An 11,569-nucleotide genomic window follows, 5' to 3' on the forward strand; every position below is an offset into this window, starting at 1 on the left:
TTTACTTTTTAGTTGGACACCTTTTTTTTACTTTCAAATAGCTAGCCACATGATAGCACGTGAAACCTATTTAGTATATAAATAGAAGAATGGTGGGAGTTCCAACATATCCTAGCCGATGCTCTCATGCAAAATGGCGCCAATTGAAAAAACACAAAAAACTACCCTTATATATTAAAGAACCAGTTAAAAGAACATTTAATGAAAAACAAAAAAGAAAATTGATGTTGTTATTGGCCAGAGCTTTCTAGCTGGATCCTCTCCCTACATTCAGAGCTGAAACACTCATGTCCATTTCCGGATCCACCGGATCTCACATGCAATCACCACATAGTTATTAAGATACCGTTTAATCCGTATTTATTTGATAAAAAAAGGCATAACCTGAACAGCTACCTGTTTTCAAATTGAAGGTGTCAACTTGCGTGGTCCAGTTCAACAGAAATCTGTTGAATGTCATGTCATCAACTCAATAAGTTCTTAAGTATTTTCAAAAGGAAAAGAATTAATATTTAAAAACAATAGGTAACTCAAAATTAATAAATGACTGCAACTGAAAGTCTACAAACTACGAGATTCATAATCAAAGGCTCAAGATTATATAGTCTGAACTTTATATCGGAATATTACCAGCAAAGGTTGTATGTGGTAAAGCAAAATTTCAGTATAGAAAACTTATCTTCTTGTTTGGTTTATTTTGTTGACATCTTTAGTGGTTTGCCGTCTTTCGTCGCTCTCTTTGTAGTGCTGACTAAAAGGTACATCCTGCAACCCGATCATCAAAACAAAATAAAATGGTTAGGTTATAAGTCATTTGCATTCATGGATACAAATAAAAGAAAGAACTATTGATGTAACAATGAATGATGTTGCTGTTTTATCTTGATGTCTGGTGTTTGTCTTTTTAAATTTTTGTATAAGAACATCTTCTACCTTTCACCCAAAAGAACAGCATAGTCAATGATCAAAATGTTAGTCAAATCAGATGAGTTATGGCTCATTTAGACACACGGAGAAGATTAAAATGTTGAAAAAAGTGTTATGCAGAATAAAAACATTGTGCATCACTTGACATAGTTTTAAATCCGGAAATATCGTAAACTTTTATAATTTTACAAGAAAGTATCATGACTTAGATTTCAAAGGTGGTCAAAAATTTATAACATGGAGTTGTCGGGTGCATGCCAAAAAAAGGATGAACAATGAATGAAAGGAGTAGAAGAAGCAGACACAAAACTGTTTGGATAGGAATAGAAGAAATAAACAAACAAAAAAGCTAACGATCAAAATAGAGGAGGTTAGTGATGACGCAAACTAAACTGTGAATAGAGGAGATGAAAATCTAAAAGTTTACAGGATAACGAAATTCATACATGGCACGTGTAGAGATAGTTTATACAACTTCTTCTTTCGGTTGCTTCTGAGTCAATCAGAGTTGGTTTGAGACTTGATACTGGGTAAAGAGAATATTGTACATCTTTAAGTGATTTAGTTAAGAAGGGATTGACATAGTTTGGTTTGATGATGAGTGCTTCGATGAGCGACACTTAATCATAGATATTTTTGGTGTGTAGCTTCTTCAAGAAGTAGTTTTATGTGTGCTCTTATCCATCGTTTTTTTGATACGTTGGCAGTTACTGTTTGAATGTGCATCCAACTGTTTTACTTCTTCAGTGGCAACATGAGGACTAAGTATAATACTTTGTACTTCCTGTTTTTCCCCTGCATGCACCACTATTTAAGTAAGCATATGATAAGGATAAGTAGTGCCTTTTGCTTCATTTGTCTCTTTCAAAAGGTAACTTTCATTTATACACATTTATAGCATGAGTAAATATAAGCAGTTATTGATTGTTCACTAAAGTTTTTTTTCCATTATTCATAGGCATTAAAGTGCAAGACAGACGTACAAAAGTAGAAGGTAACTGTTACTATTGCTGATTTCACTATCTTTTTAATAGCTTATTTTACTATTTACTAAAGTTGTTTTTTCATGGTAAACAGGCTTTACAGCACAGGTTACAGAAGTTTTCAAGTTGAAGGTAGTTATACTATTTCTTATTTCACTAATTTAATTTTTTTTCCACAGCATTTCACTACAATTTGTTTTATGTTCAGTCCACTCACTGTCATAACAGATTCAATGTATATTGTTTTACTTCCCATATTCACACCTTTATGAGTAAATATATGCATTTATTGATTGATCACTAAAATTATTTTTCATTGTCATAGGTTTTAAAGTGCAAGACACAGACGTATAAAAGTAGAAGGTATATTTTAATACTGATTGGATGCATAGTTTAACCCCTGAACTTGTAGCCTTTTACCTAGCTAACCCCTAAATTTCACATCTCACCTATCGAACCTCTGAACTTTTAAATAATCCGATTTGAACCCTAAAGTTGATAAATACGGAAACATTGAACCCCTACGTGCACAACTTCTTCTAGAATGTTTCAAGTGACAGGTGGACGTGGAGGGGTTCAATATTTATGTATTTATCAAGTTCAAATCAAATTATTTAACAAGTTCAGAGGTTCGATAGGTCAGACGTTAAGTTTAACGGTTAGATGGGTAAAAGGGTACAAGTTCAGGGGTCAAATTATATATTAAGCCTATTAAAATTGCCTACTTTACTATCTTCTTAATACCTTCTTTGACTATTTACTAAAGTTGTTTTTTCATGGTAAACAGGCTTTACAGCAGAGGTTATAAAAGTTCTCGACTTGACGGTAGTTATTACTATTGCTTATTTCACAAACTTAATTTTTTTCCACATCATTTCACTATAATTTGTTTTATGTCCAAACCCCTCACTTCCATAACAAATCAGTAGATATTATTTTACTTTCCATCTTCACATCTTTATTAATGTCAATGACAAGAATTTTATTTTTTTAGCTAATATCATATGATTAAATTTTGGAAAGCAACTTGACTTCGTTAGGATTTCCAAAACACTACTATAAGACTGTTATGGAAGCAGACACAAATATATATCAGGCAACAATGGTGTTCACCTATGACAATGGGGATAATATAAGTGGGAAAATGACAGGAGTAAGCACGTTAACTGCAGATCATGCTAAAGGAAATTGCGGCTTATTTTGCGGTTGAGCTCTTAAAACGCCGCCATAACCGAACTATAACTGATTTTCACTCTCCTAAAGTTGTTGCACTGACCAAAGAACTGAATGTGATGACCAAAGAACTTGTTGCCATGACTGTAGCATATGGTGCCTCTCAAAATGATTACGCACAACTATTGGCCAAGTACAAGGCAATGAAAAAGATTTTTAAAAAACTTGGAAAGACTGTTGCAAGGCTCGTGGTTCTTTCCAACCGAACCATGTTCAAAAGGAAAATATCTTAAAACGATAGTCTGAAGCTGTATGGTTTGGGCACGGGGTTAAATAACTTATAGGATATCAACTTTCCTTTTGATGTGTTAGTTGATGTAGTTAAGTTGTATATGTAATGGTGTGTTTTTGCTGTTGCCTCAGTGCCTTTTGAGAATTAGGTTGTAGTCTTTGTTTTCATGTAGTAAAAATTATTATTAATCTACTATGTTGTTTTTTGTTAGCTCTTTGCTCATTTTACAATTTAATATTCTGCTTAATTCCCATCTAACTTAACTTAACGTGTAACATGTTTTCAACTTAAATTTAATTTATCACGCCTACTACATCAGAGTCTAACTAATCAACTTTTCACTCTTTAAACACTAAAACCTGCCTTTTTTAACTATTATGCTTGAATTGGATTCAAGACCAGTGTAGACTGCCATTTTTCTCCCACTTAACTTAATGTGCAATATGTTTGCCAAGCTCTTCAAAAAGTAACTCTTTTCAAAGTCTCAAATTGTGATTGTCACGACCCAATCTCAGAGCCGAGACCGGCGCTAGGGAATGGGAGTGGTTGCTCCGAAACCCGTAGCAAGCCTAAAAACGTAAAATAATTTTTCGCGAAACATAAACGTCATGCATGACATAAATAAACACGTATCATGCAGAAGCACACATGCCAGGCACATATATCCTCTGGCAGTCACAATATAAATAACGCAGCAAGCGTAAACGTTTAAAACTTTAAAACGTTAAAGTTATATTTACAGAAAACTACACATACAAGCTGACTTGCAAAATACCTATCTACTGCAGCTCTAAGAGTAAAGTACTGTTTCTTTACATACTCAAAAATACAGACTTCTGGGAGTAGGATAGAAGTCTGTTGCTTCAAAGCGTCTTTATCCTGAAAGGAAATCTGTGAGGGGTCAGTATATTGGGATATACTGAGTGAGTTCATACATTTACTAATAAGTATTCAAATAAAACATAAAATCGTAATCAATCATATGCAGCCAAGTACAAGATCTGATTGAAACCTTAATCCTCAAAGATACTACTAATCAATCGATCAACCCAATCATAAATATCAATTGCGAGTCCAACTCGCTGGTGGCCCAGCCACTAGATACGGGGACTTCCAGGCTACACCGTAGCCGAGTTCACTCTGCGTATCTAAATCATAACCTAATCGTAAATCTCATATTCATCATCAGCTCCCAGCTGAGTCATATCAAAACTGGTGATCACACAGTCCTATTGTCGCCCAATAGGTAGCACGTTCCATCGGATCAATACCGGTTTCAAATCAAACATATGCGCAATTCATAAAAGCGTTTCGCATATAAAACATGCAATTCCAATATAAAGCAATATAAAATAATTGCTTAAATAAATACTTTAAAAGCAAATCGTATAAACTCACAGAAAACGCTTATCCAAAAATACGTCGGGGCTTTAGAAACGTCAAGCTTCCCGAGCTCCTGGTCCAGCTCCTTCTTGCCTCGCTGGATCTAAAACAATTTCAAAACATTGACTCACATCAGAATCCTATTCTAAGATTGACTCTAGACTCGAGGCTCGACACGTTTCACTTTCATTAGTCGTCGTGCTTCTCACGCATATCCCGTTAAACGATATCAAACTCGTTTACGGATCGCAAATTACTTCCAATTTAATCTTCTTATAACCTCATTAGGTTAACTACTATTCGATTTCCGATTCAATACGTGAATTCCATTAATTCAGTCGAGGTACGAAGATTCAGGGTGCGAGAATCGAAGGGTGCACGCTCGTGCAGGGAGGTACACGTTCGTGTACCTTGGTACACGTTCGTGTACCCAATGTTGGTACACGTTCGTGTACCATTGATGGTACACGTTCGTGTACCACAAGTACACGTTCGTGTACCACAGTACACGATCGTGTACTGTCGTGCACGATCCCCCGGAATCGATTTCCGGGGTTTCCGACCTGCTATATACGCAAAAACGCTCCAAACTTAACCAAAACGCATATTCTAAGCTCAAAACGCTATATATCAATCCTATACTCGATAAAACGATAAAATCGTTTCGTGGCCTAAAACTTTGAATCGATATAACTCAAAATATAATCAACGAAACGGTAAAACGTCAAGCTTACCGTGATTACCCGTCGAAATACGATCGTTTGGAGTTATAGAACGTCGGAAACGGACGAGAAACGAAAACCGCGCGACGAACCGTAATCGCCGTTAAGAACGAAAGAAAGAAAGAAAAGGAATGAAGGTTCTGATCCCTTCTTTCATTCATCTCAATCTCATATATATCCTGGCTAAAGTACGCTTTGGTCCTTGAAACTTTTCAAAAGTTTCAATTTAATCCAAAACCTATTTAATTAATCTTTCTATTAATTCAGATACGTATTATTTATCTCCGAATAAATAATACTAACTTAATATATAGATTTCCATCGAAAATCCTCAAATTTCTATTTTCGGGATTAATTGGCTAATTTGCACTTTAGCCCCTAAACTTTTCAAAATTTACAATCTAGCCCCGAAATATCTCCACATCCAACTTTTCAAATTTAATTCCTTAAATCCCGCTAATTGACTCATTAAATTTTTATTCTGAATTTCCGATATAATTAAATTAAATTCTCCTTAATTTAATTTATCGGAAATCACGACACGTGGCACGACTTAATTACCTTAAAATATTTTGGGGTATTACAGTGATTTAAATTTTATTTACCATAGTTGGCTTCCTCGTTAAACCGTGTTGCAAAATTGTCATTATTTATATAAATATTTTTATTGGTTAAATATATATTTGAATTATCAATTATGTGATAATTAAATTTGTTCCTTTTTAATTTTTTTAATTAATTTCATTACAAATACAATTTTGTCTATTAAATATTATCCGCTGCCAATTTTATAATACGGTATCTTTTTTAACTTTTTGAAACATTCGACTAATGTCATAATAACAAGCAACATAAAATTTTAAATAGCAATTTTAAAATGTTATTACATCATGTTGATAAAATATTTTTAAAAGGTCTCTATACATGTTTAAATGATATTTTTTTTAGTTTAAATAATATATATTATGTTGCAATAATTTCTCTAATGAGATTTATTACAATATATGAATAAATGTTGTAATATCATATAAATAGTAACATTTTATAAATGTCGTCAAAAATAGTTCATATAATAAAAATTACTTCTTCCGTCCCAAAACAATAGTCCACTTTCCTTATATTTTTTGTATCAAACAATAGTCCATTTTCCTTGTAAATCACAATTTAAAGTGTTTATTCCATATTGTCCTTATTGAAAATGTACCATTTATTGCTATTAGCCTATAGTCATAACATTTAATAAGGGTATGATAGGGAAAATGAAGATAAATTTGTGAAAAATTAGAGCATTAATTGTGTTTCTTAAACTGTGTGAAAAAGAGAAAGTGGACTATTGTTTTGGGATGGAGGGAGTAGTAGTTATTGGCTTATTGCAATACTTTATGAATATATTATTATAAGAATGATCTAATAATACAAACAAATGTCACAAAAATATTATAAAATGTTACTATAGATGGCTAGTTAGCTACCAACATTTGCATGAAATGTCATTTAAACACATAACGACACCATCAAATGTAACACACATATAACATTCGTGAAAAATGTTGATATAAACTTTATGTGTTATTTTTTTAATATCAAGTAACATTTGTCTGATGTAATAATAGACCTTTGTTGTTATAGTGTAAATACCTATATATTAGTATTCAAATTTTATTAACATGTTTATCAAATAGATATCTATATTTAATTATTAACCCATCAGTTAAGAAAAAACAAAATATAAACTTCTTTTTCACACCTTTTCTTTCAAAGACTTTACATCAGTATCAAAATTATCATTTTCTTTCATCAGCACCATTCCAATAAAATGAGAACACATCACTTTGAGAAAATTAAATTTTCAGAAAATTGTGCGTGGACGGGACGTTATGGTGTGACATATACAGTGGGTTGTATGGGTATTTTAGTAATAAATATGGCGATACTTTTGAATTGGGGAGTTTATTGGATATAAAGATGTAGGAGTAATGAGAACGAGTACAGAGAATAGAACGGCAGGGTAGTGATGGAATGCTGCTGGAATTTTTAGTGGTCCCCACTCACCGTACTGCCTATCTTTCTAATTGTCCATGTTGTCCATCTGATTTCCTTAGCGTGTGCTGGTAAATCTGCTTCAGTGGGTTTGTTTTCCCCATCTTTTATAGGGCTGCACTATTATTTTTTCAAAAATAAAAATAGAATTTGATATATAAAACAATCTTATAAATAAAATTAGCAAAAATTGTATTTATATAAAAATCTATTAATTTTATTAATTAAAGTCAATTTTAATTTATTTTATATTAATAATAGCTAATTGAAATAAAATAATTGTGGATATATTTTCGATATATATTTGATACATTTATTATAGCTAATATGATAGATATATGGAGGCGGCGTTATAAAACGTATAAAAAAACAGGAAAAATGGTTCAAATGATCGAATATAATTTATACATGATATATATATTTTGAATACATCTGTGATACTTTTGATAGGGAAAACAAAAGTATCGGACGCTGATATCAATATATAATTTATATATGATACTTTTGATAGGGAAAATAAAAGTATCGGACGCTGATATCATGTATAAATTATATCTGATACTTTTGAAACTTTTTGAATACATCCGCGTGCGTCAAACCGGTTGATGCATGCCGACTTCAGCATCAGATGCTGATATCAGTATCGGATGCTGACGTTTACAAAAGTGGTGTTGGTGAAATTATTTAAAAAAAAACAATACAGTTGTAATAAGTGGTAAACAAATTGTATCTCATGAAAAAAAGTCTTTTTTTTTATGTTTTTGTGGTTTTTTCTATAATAAAATATTAATATAATTTATGGTACCGTGGACATGCAAACTTTTTGGTTTAATCTCAAATATTTTATATTTATAATAGTTATCACAAATTTAAATAAAATTTATTATTATTCACAAATATAAAGTTGCCTTAAATAAAATTTATTATTTAATTTATTAAACTCAAATTACTATTGTAAGAAAAAAACTCAAATTACTACTATATAATAAATAAATAAAATATCATCTTCTTCAAATAACAATTAATTTTTTTAATACTTTAAATTTAGATTTTAGTTTTATATATATTTTAGAAATTTAATACTCTCTCCTTCTCAAAATAATAGTTTATTTTTCTTTTCTTTTTTTATCACAAATAGTTGTCCACATTCCTTGTAAATTTTAATTTCGAGTGTTGATTTTTCATGTTACCCTTATTTAAATTTTATTATTTATTGCCATTTGTCTAAAGAGTAAATTAGTCGTAATATTTAATAAGTGTATGATAGGAAAAATAAAAATAAAGTTGTGAAAAGTTAGAGCATTAATTGTATTTTTCAAGCTGTGTGAACAGGAAAAAATGGACTATAATTTTGGGATGGGGATATTTATCATCAATTATTATTAAATTTAATATTAAAATAATAAATAAAATATTAATAAAAATGCCTAATGTCTTAAAAAAAACCCGACCTTCCATCCCCTTTTCACTTCTACCCTGACGTTGCAAATCGATCAATTTTCCCTATTTTGTATTTTTTCATTTCAATTGTACCCTAAAGTATAAAATTGACCTTTTTTATTTGGCAAAAGTTCAAAACAATTCTCTAAATTTACTCTTTTGCATTAGATTAACTTTTTATATTAAATTGATCATTTTTGAAGAACTTTTTTGAACTTTTGTCAAATAAAAAAAGGTCAATTTTATGCTTTAGAGTACAACTGAAATAAAAAAAAATGCAAAACAGGGTAAAATTGATAAATTTTCAACATCAAAATAGGATTGAAAAGAGGATGAAAGGTCGGAATTTTTTTAAGACATTAAACCTAATAAAAATATAATGGTTATATTAGAAACACAAGTATTTTTTTTCCAAAGTTAAAATCATTGATGAAGATTAAATTACAACAAGTGAAAGTCATATAACAAAAGTCATATATATGATCTTTCTAATTTTGAGATAATAAATAATAAGCAACAATTCAAATACAAGCTATAAAAAATCGGAAAAATAGAGAAAAATCTAAACTTGAGTCCCGAAACTTAAACACAACGATTCGTTGAGCGGGTGTTAGATGATTCCTCTTTCCGATTTGCCCGTCGATCCGCTTGATCCGTTGAAGTCTATTATTTCCGATCTCCATCTTCATTTAGATCCTAAAGAGATAGATCCACAACCTCATCATTTTTTTAGATTTACAAGAATTTGGATTTAAAGCTCAAACAAACACTAAATGTTCTTGTAAATCTAAAAAATATAAACAAATGAGGATATAAAAGACCTTATTATTTTTTCAAAGATGAACAAAATAAAGACCCAAACCAAAACTAAAATTTTAACAAGAATTTATTGAAAGCAATAGTAGATTTATAATAATAAGTATTATGGGTGGAGAGAAGATGATTTTCCGGCACAGATTCGAGAGTTTTTTTTAGAGAGAAGGGAGAGAAAAATTTTAGAGAGAGAAGTCTTAACCACAAGTAAAACACAAGTAGTTGGCCTTTTAAGAAATGTATGACTCAACTAATACAATTAAACTAAGATTTGTGACTCAACTCTCATAATCGTCAAGCAAAATTTGAATGACAACACCCAAAAATTAAGTCTTAGTATAATATTTGAATTTGTAATCCATTTTGTACCTTATGAGTTATCAAACACAAATGACACCTTCTTATAGCTTCCATTTACTTTTACTCTTCGTCCCAACTCTTTACATTACTTTTTCAAACCATAATGTCACTGCAAAGTCACTCATCAGCTTCCCCATACACCACATCGGAAAGTTCGCAAACTCATTTTTCAATAATTCCAACTCTTTCAATTCATACAGATTATCCCGTGATCAAGACAGATTCAAAACGCCTCTGGTTACTCGTCTCACCGGAGAACACGTAGTTCAGGTCAGGATCGGCGTAACCGAAATGCAAACTCACTTGTTTTTAGACACTCGATCGCCGCTTATTTGGTGGCAGTGCTTCCCCTGCTTGGCCTGCTTTAATCAGATAAACGACCCTAAATATCAGTACGACGTGTCTCTTTCATACGACGCCGTTGATGTGTCGTCAAGTAACTGTAACTCCAGTGAGCGGTTTATTGATAACGAAGATTATAATGACGATCAGTGTCATTATGATATTGAATACGGGAATGGCGGTTATAGCACAGGGGTATTATCGACCGAGATTTTGTCGACGGAGGATCGGGTATATTCACAGAATATAACCTTCGGGTGCGGAAGACAAAATTCCGGCCACTGGTATCATCATGGGTTGTTCGCCGGAATAATGGGGTTTAACAAAAATAACTACGCTTTCCCATCTCAGCTCAATGCTACCAAATTCTCTTTTTGTTTGGTTAATTACGACTGGTACGGCGGAATTCTTGATAAAAAATCACAACTCTACCTGCATGAATTCCCGGAGCTAAAATACGACTCGTTCTTCGTGCCATTACTTGAGAGTCCGTACGATCCAGAATCTTACTACGTGGAGTTCACCGGAATAAAAATCAACGGCGATGATGTTTCAGTAAAACATGGTGTATGGAACCCTAATTCTGGATATGGAGTGGTGGTGGATACCGGAACTTTGATAACTAGGTTTCCGAGAGATGTTTATACCAAATTCCGTGATCAATTTGTGGCTGAGGCTTCTGATGAGTTCGATCCTATTCCATCGTATGATCATTTTTTGGATGTATGTTATGAGTTAGACCCGGAGTTCCAGCTTCATCGTTTTCCGACTGTGTCGTTGTATTTTGGCGGCGGCGACAAGTATCTGAAATTGCTACCGGAGCAAATCTTGTACTCCGACACGGCGGGGGTTTACTGTTTTGCGTTTTTGCCTTATGATAGGAATGCAACTATTCTGGGTAGTCACCAACTTGAAAAGACAAGATTTTCTTTTGATCTTTCAGGGAAGACAGTTATAATCTCCCCAAATGATTGTTGAGTTACTTTTATATGTTAAACGAGGGTCTATTTTAACCTTTTTAATAAGATTAGTTGCCATTTTGAAGTAGAAAAATTATTAAGGGGTAAGTTAAAACTATAGCCCAATATGAGGGT

The 11,569-nt window shown here is 32.2% G+C and overlaps 1 protein-coding gene across 1 annotated transcript; it reads left to right on the top strand.

Moving 5' to 3' along the window:
* Window positions 1-10,163: 10,163 nt before the first annotated feature.
* On the top strand, window positions 10,164-11,453 carry LOC126678424 (protein ASPARTIC PROTEASE IN GUARD CELL 2-like). The gene has a single exon (XM_050373321.1). It carries the CDS (start codon window positions 10,164-10,166, stop codon window positions 11,451-11,453), a length of 1,290 nt encoding a protein of 429 aa, XP_050229278.1.
* The last annotated feature ends 116 nt before the right edge of the window (window positions 11,454-11,569 follow it).

The sequence above is a fragment of the Mercurialis annua genome, linkage group LG4 (genome assembly GCF_937616625.2).
Source record: "Mercurialis annua linkage group LG4, ddMerAnnu1.2, whole genome shotgun sequence".
Lineage (NCBI taxonomy): Eukaryota > Viridiplantae > Streptophyta > Magnoliopsida > Malpighiales > Euphorbiaceae > Mercurialis > Mercurialis annua.

Excerpts from the sequence above, each read along its gene's own strand:
- LOC126678424 (XM_050373321.1), top strand. The coding sequence starts at position 10,164 with ATGACACCTTCTTATAGCTTCCATTTACTTTTACTCTTCGTCCCAACT.